The 21,812-nt window shown below is 42.7% G+C and overlaps 1 protein-coding gene across 5 annotated transcripts in view; it reads right to left on the bottom strand.

Moving 5' to 3' along the window:
• itga11a (integrin, alpha 11a) overlaps nt 1–21,812 on the bottom strand; it is a 75,918-nt gene that overhangs the window by 9,846 nt on the left and 44,260 nt on the right. For 4 of the 5 annotated variants that reach the window (XM_061760562.1, XM_061760583.1, XM_061760592.1 and 1 more), the window contains 11 exons: nt 20,505–20,644; nt 15,415–15,525; nt 15,238–15,323; nt 10,693–10,903; nt 10,494–10,592; nt 6,022–6,098; nt 4,707–4,790; nt 4,490–4,580; nt 4,293–4,406; nt 4,009–4,092; nt 3,817–3,927 (listed from right to left, as the gene is read on the bottom strand). In XM_061760562.1, the coding sequence (XP_061616546.1) occupies nt 3,817–3,927; nt 4,009–4,092; nt 4,293–4,406; nt 4,490–4,580; nt 4,707–4,790; nt 6,022–6,098; nt 10,494–10,592; nt 10,693–10,903; nt 15,238–15,323; nt 15,415–15,525; nt 20,505–20,644 (1,208 nt within the window). The remainder of the gene's footprint in view (nt 1–3,816; nt 3,928–4,008; nt 4,093–4,292; nt 4,407–4,489; nt 4,581–4,706; nt 4,791–6,021; nt 6,099–10,493; nt 10,593–10,692; nt 10,904–15,237; nt 15,324–15,414; nt 15,526–20,504; nt 20,645–21,812) is intronic. The other variant, XM_061760573.1, reaches the window with a different exon arrangement.

Here is a 21,812-nt window from a genome sequence, read left to right as displayed (position 1 = left end):
GGAAACAAGCAGAGCAGAAAAGCAGACAGATAGGAGTGAGAATTCAAGCTGGTGGCATGCGTGATTCCATTGTTTTTGTTTGTCTAAGCAAAAGTGGAAAAAAATGAAACAAAACACAATACACTTTTGACAATTCATAACGACAACAGATCAAAAGATGTATTTATTTAGAAGAGCCATGACAACTAGCCACACTTGTTTGCCTTCTCACGGTAATTGTTCATCAACGGGTACACGATTTTACGCCTCTTGTTGATTTCCTTGGGGAACTGATCATTCAATCCAAACGAAGTCCCTTTGAGCTCCCGACCTTTGGATTTCTCAAACACTTTTTGCTGAAAGTGTTCAAACTTTGCAATGAGGGGACGTGGTCGGTTTCTTGGACGAGGGCCTCCCAATCGGTGGACACGGTGAAAGGTAATCTTGTCGATTGTATCTTGCTGTATCTTGAGCACGGACATTATGAACTTTTTAATCTTCCGGAGCATTTTCTGGAATGCCGGAGAAAATGAGATTGTCGCGCATGCTTCGTGATTGAATGTTCAGCGTGGTTTCTTTCATGAGTTTATGTTCCAGTCTGAGAGTTTGTAGTTCTGCTGCAATTGACATCATGTTTGAACGAAGCCCAGTATTATCTAATCTTAGATCCTTGACCTGTTGTTGTGTGAATTCCAAGCTCTTTCGGAGTTCGGTGATCTCTTGGCGAAGCAATTCAAGTGTAATTGACAATTTCTTGTCGATTGAGAGGAGGACACTCGTCTGTGTCTCTGTCAAATGAAGTAAATCCTCAGTTGAAGTGGAAGAATCAGCTTTTTTTTCTCTTCAGCGGCAGCTCAACGCGAGGGCTCAGATCCTCCATGACCGACGAGTTGGTATTGACGTAGCTACGCGGATCACAAGTGGCTCTCTACGAGTCACCGCTGCTAGTGAAGCTGGCAAAGGAAAAAAGAAAAGAACGAAGCAACCCTCCGCCGTTGAAAGAGGAAAGAGATTTTTGAAAAGAGAAATTTTGTCTTGTAATAATAGCTGCTTTTCCAAGTCTATGCATGTTATTCGTCTTCGGAAGTCACGCAATCTCTCGCGTTGTCACAGCATGTTTACGCCGGCTTCCCGGCTCTTCTTGTGTGCCCGCCTTGGCCACCGCGAGGCACTATTATATAGAACAGTCATACAGACAAATAAAGAAGAATAGACTTCTTCTGCTGTTCTACCACTCATTAGCGATTTTTTTGTCAAGGGTGAAGAATAAATGCCTCTGGGTAATGTTATATTATCTGTCTTTCTGTGTTGTTCCACCATATGGGTTCAACTACCTGTTTCTTTCTTTCTTTCTTTCTTTCTTTCTTTATTTCTTCTAAATTTGAGAATGTTGATGCTAACTGTTAGCATGTCAATGGCGCTTTCCATTCATTTGGTCGTTGATTGTGAGCAATTGGGTGGCGGACTTTTCCAAGGTGAAACTGTGGTTGTTTTAAGTACACAACTTGTAATTGTCTTCATTTTATGCTTAGTTTGACCATAAACTTCAGTTGGGAGTGGCATTTAACAGCTTAAAACCAAAAATGTTTAAAGTAATTTTCACTATTTGTTGAAGTGGTGCTTATTGTGAAATGAGTTGAATTGAATTTACTGCTACCAAGTGCTTGTATCTCAAGTTTGCGCTCGGACGTCAAAGCAAAAATCTGGCTGAATGACGGCTTGTATCACGAAAAACTCGTAAGTCGGGTCACTCATATCTAAAGGTACCCCTGTAGTAAGATTATGATGCCTTGAAACGATGTGTACAACCCAGTTGATTTTGTCATTTCTTTGGAAGCGTCTAATTTATTGGCAACATCTGAGTTAATTAGAGACACATCTGCGGATGTAAACACTAGTGATGGGCACGGCAGTTCTTTTGAGTGTACTGAATCACGAGAATCAGTTCATCAAAAACATTTTATCAAAACATTGATTCACTGAAGCATTCTTTTCTTTTTCACAGAATCATTCAAGTGTTTCCTTTTTCAATTCAGGAGTCAGCCCTGAGGTTCACGTTCACCGAAGTACGATGCGTTGTTGTTGTCACGTATTGTAAACTAGGAAAGGCGGGGAGATAAAAAAAAAAATCAAAATGTAGCTATGTTATCACCTACTGTATCTATCTCTGCCCTGCGATTGGCTGGCAACCAGTTCAGGGTGTACCCCGCCTCCTGCCCGAAGATAGCTGGGACAGGCTCCAGCACTCCTGCAACCCTTGTGAGGATGAGCGGCTCAGAGAATGGATGGATGGATGTATCTATCACTTCTCTCTCTCTCTCTCTCTCTCTCTCTCTCTCTCTCTCTCAGCAAGCTCTCGAACACTTGGCTTCGGTCGTGACTTGTGCACATAGGCAAGCTCAGCTACCGCTCGTCCCCTCTACATCCACCTAGGCTCCCACCGGCCGGCATTCCACCGCGGTGGACATTGTCAGTGACACCAGCCCCCGGGCTTCCTGCTCATCCACCTTACTGTTATTGTCATCTGATTAATGTAAAGCGTCTTTAAGTGTCTTGAGAAGCGCTATATAAGTTTGATGTATTATTATAATTATAATAATTATTATTAAACAAAAAGCTTTAATAATCGCATTAGAGACACAGAGGGGGTGATATGTATGTGTACATACAGTATATACATTTATTATTCATTTACATTTACTTTAAATATGTGTGCTTGTTTTCAGGAACTGAAACAAGGAACCGGAACCGCCCAAACCCAAACGATGCCCAACCCTAGTCGTGAGCAAGGACGGGCGAGGGCGCCAACATAGGGGAGAGGAAGGCGGGGCCAAAAGGGGAGGGGGACCCCCATCCCTCTACGCCCCGACAACAACCGGGGGGCACGCAAGCCCCAGGAGTCCAACCAAGAGAGATGTGGAAACCCACCCTATTACTACGGTTACCAGGTCCCCAATTGGCAACCATTATCCGAAAGGTTAATATCAACTCAAGAACAAAAGAAAAAGACCTTGTGAAGATGCTGGCTAAAGCTGGTAAGAGTGTGTCATTATCCACAATGAAACGAGTACTGTATCAACAAATTTATGGGCAGACCTGAAAAGGCATGTGTGAGAGCAAGGTGGCCTACAAATTTGGCTCAGTTATATAAGTTTTGTCAGGCTGAATGGGCCAAAATTCTTGCCAATGATTGTAAGAAGCTTGTGGAAGGATATCCAAAACATTTGACATACAGCTTAAAGGTAATGGTACCAAATACTAATGAAATGTAGGTAAACCTCTGACTTTGAAGAAAGTGAAATGTGAAATGTCTAAAAAAAAAAAAAAGTAATTCTCTCATTATTTTGGCATTTAACAAGTAGAAATAATTTTGGTAATCCTAATTGACCTAAAACAGGAAAAGTTTAGTCAAATTTCTTTTTATATAGTGTAAGTAAATTTATGTTTTAAAAGGGGTGGCACGGTGCCCGACTGGTTAGAGCGTCAGCCTCACAGTTCTGAGGTGTGGGGTTCAATCCCCGGCCCCGCCTGTGTGGAGTTTGCATGTTCTCCCCGTGCCTGCGTGGGTTTTCTCCAGGCACTCCGATTTCCTCCCACATCCCAAAAACATGCATGAATTGGAGACTCTAAATTGCCCGTAGGTGTGACTGTGAGAGCGAATGGTTGTTTGTTTGTATGTGCCCTGCGATTGGCTGGCAACCAGTTCAGGGTGTACCCCGCCTCCTGCCCGAATATAGCTGGGATAGGCTCCAGCACGCCCGCGACCTTAGTGAGGAGAAGCGGCTCGGAAAATGGATGGATGGATGTTTTAAAAGGTCATTTGAGTGGGATACTCACTGCATGTAAAGTATGCACTCGTAGAGTTCCTGTGATTCTAACTGTGATGTCCCTGTAGGATGCCACGTTCATTGTGCATTGTATTGGCAGAATCAGGGTGTTGGTTTGATTCTGTGACATTCAGAATTAGGGAAAATGCATCAAGCCATATCATCATTTTTGGTGACTGAGTTTGTTGGAACTGTACTGTACCAAACGAGAGAAGCGGGTGAGGTCTTCAGGTGAGGCCCTGCTCTGTGCCACATGCTGAGGTGGTACACAGTGTGTACCATCTCTCTAGTGGACATGGGAGGGAGAAGAACTGTTACAATCATGCAACACTTCACTGCTATTCTTGTTTTTGCAACAAATGCAACCTCAACTGAGCCAGTGAGTGTTCATCATGAAATGAACCAGCTTTTCATTGATTGACAAGCCTGATCTAAAAATCCAGAAGCCAAATATTTCACATTAAATCACCATTTCTCTGCATTCACCTGGTCAATGTGCAAATTAGATATCTGCAATAGCTGGTTGCCATTTTTTGTCATTTCTGGGACCTCAATGTTCAGCTGTAGATCTTGCACAGGAAAGTACCCAAGGTTCTGGATCTGAGAGATGACAGCGAGTTAATTGGGTGTTTGCACACAAGGTTGTCAGGCATGTTAAACTGTTGACTGCACAGTAAGCTCACCTGAAAAGTGAAGTTAAAAGGAGGACCAATAACTCCAGGCTCCTCCAGTGATAGCTCTGATTTGATCTCATATCGAGTTGGATTTGAATCCCTTTTGAAGTGAATAATATACACAGTAAAAATCAAAGTCTGAGAAGTAACTAGTTTAGTTGTTGACAGCTTTTCAATCATACAGTTGAGTTGCATGCACTATGTGAAAAATACAGTTATGAGGAACCTTGTGAAGAGAAGATCTGCCTCGTATTTTAGTGAGTAATATATATCATTGAAGTTATCAGCTGTACTCATTTCCTCGCCATTGCTGTTGGGAGAAAAGTTGTTCAAAGAAAGACATTCAAATTAGAGTGTCCCGAGAGACAGACACGACGTTGGTCTTTATATAGGGTAAAAATAACATTTGGGAAATGTTCACTCCCTAAATGTGTTAAGATATCAATACAAAATACACTGTGCAAAATTGTTGCTCACGGCCTTTGAAATTTAAATGAAATTTGAATTTACAGAATCGCTCTTTTTTTTTTTTAAATCTTTTTTTTTTTTTTAACCATTTAAGAATGCATAGTCATACAACAAAATAAGTGGTAATGTGGCAAACAACATAATATAAGTACTGGTCAGTATATTACATCATAGAATGAAACAAACAAGCTTGTCATGCTTGTATGACAGAATGTTGTTCAGTACTATTGTCACTTACATAGTACAAATATGCTACATCATAAAAAGAAACAAGAAACTCTTGTCATGCTTTTGCCTGATTGTTGAATTTAAAGCTATAGTGCTATACAGTAGCTTGATGATAAAATACAGTTTTGGTGATTCGTAACTATTGTCACTCAGTGTTGCATTAGGGAATCTGCTCCGATGGTCCTGGAAAACTTGCAGTAAGTTGTTAGTCAATAAGTCGTTATACTCCTTGATGAGTGACACCCGTACCAGCCAAATCATTGACAACCTTCAGGCTCTGTGTTATTGAACATGCAGTCTTATAGTCTGTGGTTGAGCGGAACCACAAATTTAGGGTGTTTTGGTCACAAACTATGCCAGAGATGCTTGCTGGATAGATTTAATGGCAGTTTTTTTATGTGTTTTGGACCTTTTGATGAACTAGCAATCCCTTCCGCTCCAACAATGGCTTGATTCATTTGGTGATGCAGATAAAGCACTACACTGGTCCCCAATAATCAATACACATTGACTGTATGGTCAAACAAGTCCACTGCTCCCATGAGCACGCCATTATATAACGGTCTACATGTTAGCACAATGGATCACATAATGCTTAAAAGAATGCTGAATAATATGCATAGAATACATGTGTAACACTTCAAAGGTCTTGAGCAATCTCTAACTATTGGTTAATATTGATAATATTTTGCCCCAATATTTTTTTTTTTAATTTAAACTATTGGTGAGGTGAAAGCATGAACTTTTAAAAGTAATAAAATAAGGACCACTCTATCGGGCACCTCTACGGACTGGAATTAAAATTATTTAGATACCAGTACAGTTTATGAAGAGAATGTCCAAACCTGCTTGCCTCCACGATGACTCTGAGATGATCTAGGAAGACACTGCGACTGAACTCAAACTCCAAACGAAATAATACCTATACAAAAAAAAAAAAAAAAAGTTAATCAGTCTTTGTACAGCTTAAAAAACACTGAAATGCTCGAACCAACACAAAAACACTATAAAAACGTCAGCCTTGCTCAAGGATGAACACAACTTGAAATGCATGGTAAGATGATCACAACTTATCCCATCGGACATCCTCTAAAATTGTTCATGTGCTTTTGTATGAAAAACTGCCAACAATTAGGGCCCACGAAGAAACCATTACATTTTGTGCAGTATTTTATTCATTATGATTATTTATTCTTATTATTATTATTATTGAGGACATTCCAGAAATATCCTCTACTCTTTTTTTGTTTTAGTTTTTTTGTTTGTTTGTTTGACATCTGTTTGAAACCAGTTGTTAATACAATGCCAATGTATTATCAGTATACAGTGGACTCCTGCTATTCGCGGGGGGGATAGGGACCGGGCCGGACTGCAAATAGCGAAAATCCATGTATAATTTATGCCCTTTATAATTGCATGATTTTATTTTATTTTATTTTTGGGGGAAAATTCATTGTTTTAACTCAGTAGCCGATGTGCATTTTTAATTAATGCATTTTCCCCTTTATGAGAATGGAGTAAAATCAGTCGATATCAAGAGTGTTTTACTGTATTGAGTGAATGTATTGTTGAGATGTTTTTGTTGTACTATTGAATGTGCTTAAATGTTAAGTGTCTCACTTTACTCTGTGAAAAAATTATATCATAAATTAATCGATGGCGGCAAAGCAATGCTATATCGTGGATCTTGAAAGTGAGATGAACCACCTGAGATTTTCTCAATTGTGGGTTTCATTGAAAAGAAAAGAAAAGAATAAAGGCTCCAGAGAATAGATCCACCAACATCTAAGGATCCCCAGACATGACATAGGATTTTTTTTAAATTTGTGGACACAATATAAATATGCACACAAAATGCTAATTTGTGGCCATGAAATAGCTGTACTGTGGACACAAGATAGTAATTTGTGGGTTAAATTCTCATGAACAACTTTGACATCTGGGTAAGCAAATGGTGCGCACCTTTGATAGAAACCTCAATGCCCGGTGTCCTTAAAGGTGTCATTTAGTAGTCTGATCTTTGTCGATAGCCTCCAATGCAAGGTTTTTCAGAATGTTTTTGTAGCTTAATCCCAGTTTAAAAGAAAATTCTATTTTACTACTGTATCGCTGTCCACTGTCTTCAGCCACCACACCCCTACCTCTACCTGGGCCACAAATTAGCATTTTGTCCACACGTTATATTTATATTGTTTTCACAATAAAAAAAATTGTTCCATGTACCCCTTTTACATTTGAGCACCTGCCACTCCAAAGCTCTCAAAGCCTTCCGTGGTACGCTGACTCACTCCCACAGTCCAAAAACATTAGATCGACTGAAGACTGGAAATTGCCTTCAGGTGTAACTATGAGTGTGAATGGTTGTCTGTAACTATCTATTAGGAGAATTACTTTGTCACTGTGTGCAATTACACCAAAAGGCTCCACCCTCCTGTATTGCTATGGCCTCCTTTAAAAATTGAGAATGGCATGGATCAGGTCTTTGAAGAGTCCCTTACTTTTGACAAACCTAACTGAACCTATTGCTGCTTGGTGGAAACTGTTAGTTGAGCACAATGTTTTAAATACGCATTTCCATTTAGCATTAGCAATGAGATGCAAACTTTAGGTAAAATGTGGGAATAGTAGCATAGAAGAAAACAGGAGTCAGATATTACTATTGCTGTAAAGAAAGGGAAACTCAGAGGAATCCTAAAGAAAAACATAATGAGATCTCAAGTGTCCGTGCAAAGTTGGGGAGACAGTGTAGCAGAGGAGAGAAAATGAAAGGGGGTTGAATGGCAGCAGGGAGCAAAGCTGTGCGTTGTTCACGGTCCTTAATGAAACACTGACCAGTTCCATTTGAGCAAAAAGGAATGTAAAACAATATTTACTGTAGCTTCCCTCCTCCACATAGCATGACTCATCCCTGACAGACCACAGACATAGTACATAAACAAATGGAGAACTCTTTTCCTCCAACCCCATCCATGGTGTGGAAAATGACCCATGATACCCTGGAAAAAGAAGGCTTATCTTTTCCTTTTCATGACCCCTTTCATAAGACTTGAATGAAGTTGGGTCCATAAGGAGGAAGGCTAGATGAAAATACTAAGAGGACAGTATGTGCACTTTATGATCTTGTGCCAAAGTGAAAACAATGCAGCTTTTTTTCCCTGTTACTAGAAACAGATGTGCCCCAAAGTTTAGTGTGTTCTTGCTTTCATTTGTGATATAGTAACTATTAATTAATAGTCATGATTTGTGTAATTTATAAACCGATAATCACATCTGTAGCATGAATACATTGATCTAAGCTTACTTACAACATTGACAAACCAGTCCAAGTCCCAACAAGGCAGCCATTTTTACTTGGGCAGAACAAAGATTTGGGGGGTTTCACAACAAGAGCAAAGGTTTTGCAACATACCTTGTTTGACCCCGTGTTGCATTTTGCGAGGTTCTCCAGACTAGAGAAGCACAGGGTATTGTGGCTCTGGATGCTGTTCAGAGCGAATGAGTGGCTATGAATCACTGGGAGATTTTAACAGTGGCGGGAGTCCTCTTGGTTCAGTTTGTTGGGGAGCGCTTACAGAGAAATGTGATATTTTTGTTACCCAGGGGATAACTGCTGTTTGTGATAATAGTGCGGTTAGGACATTGTGTAAACTCTTTCAATCACTGTCTGCACTTCATTCCTTGAGTCTTTGTCAACACTACGGCAACCATGTCCAGACATCAGTGAAGGAGCCGGATTATGTGTAATCTGCTTTTAGTTTAATATATTTTAATTGACCCATTTGGAGTACCATCAGTGTCACCCTTATCTAAGATAATTCAAACAACGCCTTCTTGAAAGTGAAACCCAACACCTTGCTGGAAAGTACACTAGAGAGAGTAATGCCTCATAAATATATCACAGACATTACAAGCCTTCAGAAAGACTTGGAAAAAAGCAAGAATTGAATGTGTGAATCAGAAACAGATGACACAGAGTAGATTTTGTTCACTGTCACCTGCAGGCTACAAATGAGATAAAGGTTTGAAAAATGGTTCCATTGAGTGAGATGTACATGAATGTTATACCATAACAAGATGGTATAGAAAATATCTTTGTCATGGACAGAACATTTCTATCAGTCTAACTCACATGCACATGTGTGCAAAATGATGGAAACACAACAGACATGCTATGGCCTGTTTCCCAGGGAGTTACATAAAGCAAGTTATAAATTATTCTTGAACATTTTTTATTTATTTTTTTGCTACTGGTCATGTCTTTTCCACTAAATAATAAACATGGGAATTAAAACATCAGCAATGAGGTTCAGCTTTGACCTGTGTAACACAAATCTCTTTTTTTCCATCTGTCCCTACAGCTTTTATACATATTTATCTTATTTCTTTTATGAATGGAACTTGCTTCCAAGTTATCAACTGGTCACATGTATTCATAAACTATATATTACAGTCCTTCACCTCACTTGCACCTTATACACAAGGTCACATGAAGTAACAGAGCAGATTACCATCAGTGACTGATGGCATGTCACAGGGCCAATACAATTTACAAATTCTACAATAAAAATATACTTTTAGAGGAATGGACTTGAATGAAATTGTTTGTGCTACAGTCTTTATTAAGTATTTAAAATGAATATTTTCAAGGGCATGTATCACCTGAATACATTTATTTACAAGATTCTCATGCTACACTTTTAGTGTAGTGGTACATGTTGCTGCCTTTTGTGCAGACGGTGCGAGTTCGAAGCAACTATTGCCATCACTCTGTGCTCTGTGTGAGCTAAATATTGGCATCATTTCATTGAAAATGCTTGTGAGCATATATATATATATATATATATATTTTTTTGTTTTTGTTTTGTTTTGTTTTGTTTTTTTTTCCGCTCGTTAACAGATGTGATTAAGCAGTGACAGTGTCACTGATGTCAGACGACATCAATTATATCTTCAAGTCTGGGCTGTGGTTTTGGCTTGCTCTGTGCTAATTTGCAAAGTCAGGGGCTTGAACTGAATTGTTGCACAATGCGATTTTCGAGAATGTTGGTGTCTGAATAGCCACTACTCTTATTAAAGGGAGTGAACATAACACAATTTACTTTTAGATGGCATTTAGTTGTGAGATTATTAGAAGAAATTGGTCCTCATCAGCCAATTGTGTTTTCTTGCGCGTTATTAATACTGGAGTTTGTTTTTATTTTGAAGATATTCCCCAAAAAACTTACAACAACATAGGACACATGCAAATTGGAGTGCCGACATCACAGACAAAAAAAACTGGTGAATTTCAAACTGATATGAATTAGAAATAGCTCACCTGTGCTTTAGATTTCATAAATGGAGCGCTGACATTGCAGATCTTCTCATGTTTCAGTTTGTCCTCAATGTAACAATCAATCTTGATATCAGCATTGTCCTAGGATGAATAACAACACAGTCGGACAGTTTGCCATGTTGTACAATGTATGAGCATATGTCCTTTAAAAAGAACTAGACCCTGCATGATGAGCACAGACCTTCAATATGAGGCTTGAGAAACGCAAATTTGGGGAGTAGCTGATATTGAGGCGAGCATTGTAAGCATTTTCTCCTTTGTTCTCCAGTCGGACATCTACCACCAGCCTTCTCCTGTTTGCTTCTAGAACCCGTAGAGATCCCTCGGTACCTCCTTCACTTAGATGTCGACAGAAAGCACCACGAGACTGAACAGCTTGTAAACAGAACTGCCTAGGACGTAGGGATGTAAGAAAAGAAAATGGGCATCATACGGTAAGTAAATCATGCGTATAATGAGTGTCCATTGGTGCATTGTATTATGTTGTGATGGATTAAGTGGGGGAAGTAATTCTAAAATTCTTGACTTCGGGAGTTTGTGCACTTAGAAATAAATTGTCTCTACTATCCTCTCCAAATCCTTCATACTTTAAAGATGTCAAAACTTGTATTTTAAATGTGCAAATATTCTTAGGTGATGGTGTTTACTTAAATCTACACAGTATTTAGTCTAAAAAATATGTTAAAAACATTGCATTTACTCGTTTGCGGGGGCCGCCATTTATACATCTTTTCACGAGTGTACAAATTCATGAGAATGTGACGTTTATCAGCCCTCCTTCCCCGCTTTATTTCCTGACAAAAATCAGACAGAGTTGGTAAATATCCAGCAACGACAAGCTACACATTGGTCAGATCCACAACTGCTGCCTCGCAACAACTGTTCTACCGTTGGGCTTCGTTCTAGTTGGTATCGCACCTTATGTTGACCTCATTTACTGTTGCCACAAATGTCAACACAACACTACCCCCAAATCATGTTCAAACACAAAGAAATTCCTCAGTAATTACGCTGCCATTGTTTAAAACTGTATAATAAGGCAGTCAGCGCCGCAGTGGCTAGCGGCTAGCAGCTAGTTGCCATTCACCCACGACTACCCGGACATTCGGACTGCTGGTGACTTCGGCTATGGGGGAACTAGCAAGCTAGCCCAGGAGGCCGCAGCTAAATTGTAAGTAAACATTTCACTATGAAAACTCTGTCACAAATCACTCACTGCTTTTCTATTGAAACACGATTACCAATACCAGCTGCTAAACAGGAAATAAAGGTTTTTCCGCTTTTGACGTCACATATCGTAAATGAACGTGCATGTACGTGTTTGTGTGTGTGTGTGTGTGTGTGTGCGCGCGCGCACACACGTTATATCTGACGCCACGTGTTTGGCTCACTGGAAAAGGTTTTAAAAACTTTAGCTTGTAAATGTAATTCTATGTAAATCTATCTATCCGTCCGTACAACCACCAGCCCGCCCACCTACCTACTTACACTTCATAAGCCCGTCAATAAAACGGTATGTGTGCGCTACAACTAGTTTACCTGGGAAGACAATAGCCTGTGCCACAGCCTTGCCAAAATCAATGCAGCCGCAGACAGGCAAATACAAATCTTCTTTTCCTTTCGGCTTGTCCCATTAGGGGTTGCCACAGCGTGTCACCCTTTTCCATGTCAGCCTATCTCCAGCATCCTCCTCTCTCACACCAACTGCCCTCAATCTTCCCTCACGACATCCATCAACCTTCTCTTTGGTCTTCTTCTAGCTCTCTCTTCAGCTCCATCCTCATCATCCTTGTACCAATACACTCACTATCTCTCCTCTGGATGTGTCCAAACCATCAAAGTCTGCTCTCTTGTCTACAAAACATCTAAGCTAGGCTGTCCCTCTGATGAGGTAATTTCTAATTTTATCTAATTTTACCTGGTCACTCCGAGAGCAAACCTCAACATCTTCATTTCCGCCACCTCCAGCTCTGCTTCCTGTTGTCGCTTCAGTGCCACTGTCTCTAATCCGTACATCATGGCTGGCCTCACCACTGTTTTATAAACTTTGCCCTTCATCCTAGCGGAGACTCTTCTGTTACATAACACACCTGACACCTTCCTCCACCCGTTCCAACCTGCTTGGACCCATTTTTTCATGTCCTTACCACACTCACCATTGCTCTGGACTGTTGACCCCAACAATTTTAAGTCCTCCACCCTTGCTATTTCTTCTCCCTGTAGCCTCACACCCCTCTCATTCATGCACATATATTCTGTCTTCGACTTATTTTCATTCCTCTCCTTTCCAGTGCATGCCTCCACCTTTCTAATTGTTCCGCCACCTGCTCCCTGCTTTCACTACAGATCACAATGTCATCTGTGAACATCGTGGTCCATGGGGATTCCAGTCTAACCTCATCGGAGACAAATTCCTTGTGTGTTTTTTGGACATACTTGGCAAATAAAGATGATTCTGATCTGTCAGCTTATCCATCACCACTGCAAACAGGAAGGGGCTCAGGGCTGATCCCTGATGCAGTCCTACCTCCACCTTATATTCCTCTGTCACACCTACAGCACACCTCACCTTATTCTAACATACTTCTCTGCCACTCCAGATGTCCGCATGCAGTACCACAGTTCTTGTCTGGGTACTCTGTCATAGGCTTGCTCTAGCTCTCAGGTGTCAAACTCAAGGCCTGTGGGCCAGATCTGGCCTGCCACATCATTTTATGTGGCCCTCTAAAGCAAATCGTGTGCGTGTACTTCATGTTTCTTGCTGAATTCTGTACCACAATTGCAAATTGTCTTCGCTTTTACTAACGTTGAGCTACAGCAAAAAATGTTTTTTTTTTGCCAAACCCCTTTTTGAAATAAGCTGTTGGACAAACTATTTTCCTTCCTTCACGATTTCAAACAAGTTATCCATTAATTTGTCATGTATATGTGATAATATGAGGCGATTATACAGTCGTAACGGCCCTCTAAGGAAACCCTAACTATAATGTGACCTGTGAGAAAAATGAGTTTGACACCTCTGCTTTAGATCTACAAAGACACAATGTAGCTCCTTCTGACCTTCTCTGTACTTTTCCATCAATGTGGTACTCTTTCTAGGCATGAAACCATACTGTTGTTCGCAAATACTCACATCTGTTCTCAGTCTAGCCTCCACAGCTCTTCATTGTGTGGCTCATCAACTTTATTTCTCTATAGTTCCCACAGCTCTGCACATTACCCTTGTTCTTAAAAATGGGCACCAGCACACTTTTCCTCCATTCCACAGGCATCTTCTCACCCGCTAGAATTCTGATAAACAAGCTGGTCAAAAACTCCACTGCCACATCTCCTAGATGCTTCCATACCTCCACAGGTATGTCATCAGGACCAACTGGCTTTCCATTTTTCATCCTCTTTAGTGCCTTTCTAACATCCCCCTTACTAATCATTGCCACTTCCTGGTCCACCACACTTGCCTCTTCTACTCTTCCTTCTCTCTCATTTTCCCCATTCATCAGCTCCTCAAAGTATTCTTTCTATTTATCCAGCACCCGACTGGTACCAGTCAACAAATTTCCATCTCTATCCTTAATCACGCTAAAGTGCTGTACATCCTTCTCATCTCTATTCCTCTGTCTGGCCAATATGTAGAGATCCTTTTCTCCTTCTTTAGTGTCCAACCTGGCATACATGTCATCATATACCTCTTGTTTGGCCTTTGTCACCTCTACCTTCGCCCTACGTCGCATCTCCATGTATTCCTTTCTCCTCTCTTCAGTCATCTCAGTGTCCCACTTCTTCTTAGCTAACCTCTTGTCTTGTATGATTTCCTGTACTTTGAGTTTCCACAACCAAGTCTCCTTTCCCCCTTTCCTACCAGAAGATGCACCAAGTACTCTCTTGCCCTTCTCTCTGATCACCTTGGCTGTAGTGGTCCAGTCTTCTGGAAGCTCCTCCTGTCCACCAAGAGCCTGTCTTACCTCTTCTCGAAAAGCAGTAATACACTCTTCCTTTCTCAGCTTCCACCACATGGTTCTGCGCTCTGCCTTTGTCTTCTTAATCTTCCTCCCCACCACCAGAATCTTCTTACAAACCACCATCCTGTCCTGGCTAGCCACACTCTCCCATACCACTACCTTACAATCAGTAACCTCCATCAGATTACATTGTTTGCACAAGATGTAATCCACCTGTGTGCTTCTACCTCCGCTCTTGTAGGTCACCCTATGTTCCTGCCTTTTCTGAAAGAAAGTGTTCACTACAGCCATTTCCATCCTTTATGCAAAGTCTACCACCATCTCTCCCTCTAAGTTCCTTTTCTAGATGCCAAACTTCCCCATCACTTCTTCATCACCCGCGTTTCCTTCACCAACATGTCCATTACAATCTGCACCAATCACAACCCTCTCTCTCTTTCTGGGATGCTCAAAACTAAAAACAATGCCTGATAATTAAATGTTCAAATTAAGGAGATGAAAAAAAATATTTTCATGAAATAATCAATTGCGTTAAGTTCTACTTTTGGAGAATCATCATCACGTATGAGTGAGGGGGTACTCATGGTATGAAAATGTGTAATGGAATAGAATGGATTCTGTGTACAGGTTTATTTTATACTCATAATCAGGAGGCATGTAGTCTGTGGGAGCCAGAAACCCATCATTAATTTATTTGTAAGTGTGCAAACTTAGAATATCAGCAGGGCCTCAAATAATTATTCCCCCCACTGTATGCATGTACCTACTTTTGAGTCATCAGGTCTGTCACACTTTGCAGTGCTAGGTCTGGCACACAACGATCATCCTCATCACAACCGTTCCAGAAAGGCAACTAAAAAGAGAAATGTAAATGCATTCAAAAAAACAAAACAAAATAAAACTGAGATTTCAGATTTGTTTCATGACTACTGTTTTCCTCTCACCTCAGTTCTTGACACAGTTGGCCAGCTTTCATCTAGAACGGGTCCATTATCTGGATCTCGCAACCCGACTTGTACAGCAAAAACAATGGGCCTCGCATAGTCAGTTGTCTCCTTCAATACAGAACATTATTTTCAAAATCAATCTTGCCACTTTTTTAAATATAGAATGCAGAAATGTTTTGTCATAGGACTTGACTCATTTTGGTGTGACACGACAACAAATCACTGTCATGTGATTGCCCCTAGCCAATTGTTAATGGTTACCACCACCTAACATTGAAGAAATAGAGACTCAAAATAAAAAAAATAAACTAAAAAAATACCACAAAATAAAATAATTCAGAACATTGGCTCACGCATGGCGGCACGGTGAAGACTGGTTAGCACATCTGGCTCACAATTCTGAGGACTGGGGTTCAAATCCCGGCCCCGCCTGTGTGGAGTTTGCATGTTCTCCCTGTGCCTGCGTGGGTTTTCTCCGGGCACTCCAGTTTACTGCCACATTCCAAAAACATGCATGGTAGGTTGTTTGAAGACTCTAAATTGCCCATAGGTGTGAATGTCTGCGCAAATAGTTGTTTGTTCATATGTGCATGGCGATTGGCTGGCGACTGGTTCAGGGTGTACCCCGCATCTCGCCTGAAGATAGCTGGGATAGGCTCCAGCACACCCGTGACCCTTGTGTGGATAAAGCAAGACAGAAAATTGATGGATGGCTCACATGAGGACATGCACATCACAGACGTATCATAGAAATAATGTCCTCCCCCCCACCAGTTATTAATGATAACCGCCACCTTGCATAGTAGAAATGAAATAGAACAACCCCAAATAATCCATACAGTTAGGGAAGTTGGAGTAGAACAGCATTGTATAAGGAAGTGATGGAGCAGGTAAAATGAGTTTAAGTCTGAACGCAACACTGTATTTATGTGGTGGTGTGCAGTGCGGGCGGTGGACGACTGGTTAGAGCATCTGCCTCACAGTTCTGAGGACCCGCATTCAAATCCGGCCTCGCCTGTGTGGAGTTTGCATGTTCTCCACGTGCCTGCGTGGGTTTTCTCCTGGCACTCCAGTATCTTCCCACATTCCCAAAACATCCATGGTTGGTTAATTGAAAACTGACTTGCCCATAAGTGTGAATGATTGTTTGTCTATATGTGCCCTGCGATGGTCTGGCAACCAGTTCAGGGTGTACCCCACCTCTCCCTCAGTCAGCTGGATAGGCTCCAGCACACCCCCGACCCTAGTTAGGATAAGCAGTACAGAAGATGGATGGATGGATGGATGTGCAGTGTGGGTGGTGGGGAAATAAAATGTTTCTTTGAGCATGAGGGAGCATGAGACAAAACTTTTGAGAAGCCTGCGTTAAGAAATTCTGCAATATTTAATTGAAATGTTTTTTTATTTTATTTATTTATTTATTTTGTGTTGACTAGAGTCTGGGAGCCATGTAAAAAATATCCTAATATCCTCCAGCTTACTAAACCAGTTTATGCTGACATTCTGACCAGTATGTTCAGCATCACCTCCTTGATTCAAAACAAGTGTCAAGGGGGTTGGGTGGGGTGGTGTCATTGGGTCCCTGCGCCCTCCTCCGGGTGGCCAGTTTTCAGGGTGCCTCGGTGGGGCCGGTGGACTCCTGGGCCCGACCCCGCCTCTCGATTGATTGGGTGGGGTCCTCAGCCTCCGAGGTGCAGGCACAGCAATTTCAGGACACTTCTGTCAGTCATTGTGCATGCGAAATTGTGTCAATTCACTTGCATGTGTTCGCAGACACACACCCCTTGGACTTATTCGCTGAGTGTTGGGCCTCACTCATTGCATCAAATAACTTACTATGCGAATTGCTTGGGTATCCCCTCACTCACACTCTGGTCCGATAGACATTTATAATTTACATAGCTACTCTCACCACACTTCAGTTGCACAGCAAGGTTCACGACCCTTATCCTGCATGCTTCCCGTCCTGTCCTATCTCACCCTGTCCTTCCCTCACAGGGTGTAGCACTACTGCCTCATACAACACTCATATCTAATGTGTCATTGTTCTACGTATATAATGATTTACTTTCCTCATCTTGTTTATAGTTAGTGCTTTGTCTTTTGTTTTCTTATTTTCTCACTCCCCTCTAGAAAGCTTTTTCTGTTCGACTGATTGAATCTGTTTCTCAATAAATATCCCTTAAAATGCTAAGAAACCACAGTGGCAGCTTAATAAGTCCACTGTGACACAATAAAACTGTTCCGGCATAAAAGGGATACAGATCCTCCTTTCTGTTTGATCTAACAGCCGAGGAAAAACAAAAAAACAAACAAAACACCAGGTGTTGGTATTTTGCTTATGCATGCTACGGACTTTCACAGAATTGTAGAATCAGTGCTCAACCCTAACTGAGGTACATTGAGCTAACTTTTATTCGTTAGCCCTTTAATGTATTGAGTAGATCCATCCATCCATCCATTGTCTGAGCCGCTTCTCCTCACTAGGGTCGCGGGCGTGCTGGAGCCTATCCCAGCTATCATCGGGCAGGAGTACACCCTGAACTGGTTGCCAGCCAATCGCAGGGCACATACAAACAAATAACCATCCGCACTCACATTCACACCTACGGGCAATTTAGAGTCTCCAATTAATGCATGTTTTTGGGATGTGGGAGGAAACCGGAGTGCCCGGAGAAAACCCACACAGGCACGGGGAGAACATGAAAACTCCACACAGGCGGGGCCGGGGATTGAACCCGGCTCCTCAGAACTGTGAGGCTGACGCTCTAATCAGTCGTCCACCGTGCCGCCGTATTGAGTAGATCTTCCTTAAGAAATGTTACATACTGTAACACCTGGTGGTATTTGATCCGATGGTGGGGGAAGATACGAGTCTGACGTGGCAGGCCCAAACGTATTGTGAGGGTCTGTTGGGAACATCTGGCAGAATCCCCTTTTAGAAGGAGTTTCAATCCCACTTGCGACAGAACTTTGCTCATGTTCCGGGGGAGGCGGAGGACATCAAGTCCGAGTGGACCATGTTCCGTGCCTCCGTTGCTGAGGCGGCCGACCGGAGCTGTGGACGTAAGGTGGTCGGTGCCTGTCGTGGTGGCAATCCCCGAACCCGTTGGTGGACACCAACGGTGAAGGATGCCGTCAAGCTGAAGAAGGAGTCCTATCAAGCCTTTTTTGCCTGTGGGACTCCTGAGGCAGCTGATGGGTACTGGCTGGTCAAGCGGAATGCAGCTTTGGTGGTCGCTGAAGCAAAAACTTGGTTATGGGAGGAGTTAGGTGAGGCCATGGAGAAAGACTTCCGGACGGCGTCGAGGAAATTCTGGTCCACCATCCGACGTCTCAGGAGGGGGAAGCGGTGCAACATCAACACTGTGTATAGTGGGGACGGGGCGCTGCTGACCTCGACTCGGGACGTTGTGAGCCGGTGGGGAGAATACTTCGAAGACCTCCTCAATTCCACCGACACACCTTCCCATGAGGAAGCAGAGTCTGGGTTCTCTGAGGCAAGCACTCCTATCTCTGGGGTTGAGGTCACGGAGGTGGTTAAAAAGCTCCTCAGTGGCAAGGCCACGGGGGTGGATTAGATTCGCCCAGAGTTCCTAAAGGCTCTGGATGTTGTAGGGCTGTCCTGGTTGACACACTTCTGCAACATCGTGTGGACATCGGGGACAGTGCCTCTGGATTGGCAGACTGGGGTGGTGGTCCCCCTTTTTAAGAAAGGGGACCGTAGGGTGTGTTCCAACTACAGGGGGATCACATTCCTCAGCCTTCCTGGTAAGGTCTATTCAGGGGTGCTGGAGAGGAGAGTCCATCTGGAAGTCGAATCTCAGATTCAGGAGAAGCAGTGTGGTTTTCGTCCTGACCGTGGAACAGTGGACCAGCTCTTCACCCTCGGCAGGGTCCTTGAGGGTGCATGGAAGTTCGCCCAACCAGTCTACATGTGTTTTGTGGACTTGGAGAAGGCATTTGACCGTGTCCCTCAGGGGTCAAGTGGGGGGTGCTTCGGGAGTATGGGGTACCGAACCCCCTGATACGGGCCGTTCGGTCCCTGTACGACCGGAGACAGAGTTTGGTCCGCATATCCGGCAGTAAGTCGGACTCATTCCCACTGAGGGTTGGACTCCGCCAAGGCTGCCCTTTGTCGCCGATTCTGTTCATAACTTTTATGGACAGAATTTCAAGGTGCAGCCGAGGCATAGAGGGGGTCCAGTTTGGTGGCTTCAGTATTGCATCTCTGCTTTTTGCAGATGATGTGGTTCTGTTGGCTTTATCAAGCCGTGATCTCCAACTCTCACTGGAGCAGTTCGCAGCTGACTGTGAAGCGGCTGAGATGAGAATCAGCACCTACAAATCTGAAACCATGGTCCTCATTCAGAAAAGGGTGGCGTGCCCTCTCCAGGTCGGGGATGAGATCCTGCCCCAAGTGGAGGAGTTCAAGTATCTTGGGTTCTTGTTCACGAGTGAGGGAAGAATGGAACGGGAGATCTACAGGCGGATCGGTGCAGCGTCTGCAGTGATGCGGACTTTGTATCGATCCGTTGTGATAAAGAAGGAGCTAAGCTGACAGGCGAAGCTCTCGATTTAACGGTCGATCTACGTTCCTAGCCTCACCTATGGTCACGAGCTGTGGGTCGACCGGGGCATCCAAATCAGATGCCCCGGTGGCTGGGGCATCTGATTTGGATGCCTCCCGGACGCCTCCCTGTTGTGGTGTTCCGGGCACGTCCCACTGGGAGGAGACCCCGGGGACGACCCAGGACACGCTGGAGAGACTATGTCCTTCGGCTGGCCTGGGAACGCCTCAGGATCCCCCCGGAAGAGCTGGATGAAGTGGCTGGGGAGAGGGATGTCTGGGCCTCCCTGCTAAAGCTACTGCCCCATGTACACTTTTATTTAAGTGTTTACAGTATTTAGTGCATGTATGTTTATTTTTAATTACTGTACAAATGCGATACAATAAACTGTAAAAGAACTGTGACTAATCACAATAAGAAATCATCCACATTAAACATTTAACCTTTAAATAATGAAGCAATAAATAGCACATTAATATTGGACATTTTGACCTTCTTGCAATAAACTGGCCTTACCATGACATGGAAATAAACGTGTTCACAGGTTTCTTCCCCAGGAAGAAGGGTTAGGTTTTGAGGCTGGGACTTGCTTGGGTTGTCCAGTATTGCTCGAGGATTGAAGCGTCGCTCCACAATGGAGACATTATATTTAATCCCTGACGGGTCAAAAGAAAAATATATGAAGTTAGTTTTTCAAGGTGTGATCAAATATTAAGGCCCAAAAAAACTTTTTTTTTTTTTTTTTTGTAAAATTATGAGGCAAACGTCAGAAGTTTAGAAAAATATTGTAAAAAAGTTCAGAGAATACAACGACCGGTGTGCAATGTAATGTTGTGACAATGTCATATTTTACAAGAAAAACGTTGCGATGTTGCAATGAGAAGTCATATTTATACATTACGTAGTTTTTTTTTTGTCATTTTTCAAGAATAATGTAACTTTAACAAGTGAATGTAAAAAAACACCAAACAAATCTAAATGTAACAGTCAGATACCAACAATCACTGGCCAGGGAGCTGCCATAAATTAATCGAGTAAAATCATACAGACATAATACATTTGTTAAAATAACTGCTAGTTGACAAATTCAGCAAAAGTGGTGTTCTTTTACACAAACAGACACAAATATTTTTGCCCATATCGACATCAACATTTCTTTGTTATGAATCTAAAATGTAACTTAACAAGCTAATCCTCATGTATACATTGATATTTGTAATATTTTGATTTTTTTTCTATTAATAGTTGTAAAGTTGAAACGACAAATACTCCTTGTATGAGAAACTGTGCTAGACTGGTATAAATGTCTCTGCTGCAGATGGCCTTCCGTTTGTAGACCTAAAATGTTTTTTAAAAATGGCCAAATTATGCCTCTCCTTGAGCCATCACCTTATCGTGGTGGAGGGGTTTGTGTGTCCCAATGATCCTAGGAGCTAAGTTGTCTTGGGCTTCACGCCCCTGGTAGGGTCACCCATGGCAAACAGGTCCTAGGTGAGGGACCAGACAAAGCATGGCTCCCAAAACCCTATGAAGAATACATTCAATGGATCTAGGTTTGCCTTGCCTGGACGCGGGTCACCGGGGCCCCCCCCTCTGGAGCCACGCCTGGAGGTGGGGCTCGAAAGCGAGCGCCTGGTGACCGGGCCTGCACCCATGGGGCCCGGCCGAAAGGGTAACATAGGTCCCCCTTCCCAAGAGCTCACCACCAGTGGGAGGGGCCATAGGGGTCGGGTGCAGTGTGAGCTGTGCGGTGGCCGAAGGCGGGGACCTTGGCGATCCGATCCCTATCGGGCCTTTTTGGCCTGTGGGACTCCTGAGGCAGCT

Source organism: Phyllopteryx taeniolatus, chromosome 2 (assembly GCF_024500385.1).
Source record: "Phyllopteryx taeniolatus isolate TA_2022b chromosome 2, UOR_Ptae_1.2, whole genome shotgun sequence".
Lineage (NCBI taxonomy): Eukaryota > Metazoa > Chordata > Actinopteri > Syngnathiformes > Syngnathidae > Phyllopteryx > Phyllopteryx taeniolatus.
The sequence above is the reverse complement of the archived record's forward strand: the minus strand, read 5'-3'. Positions and strand labels throughout refer to the sequence as shown.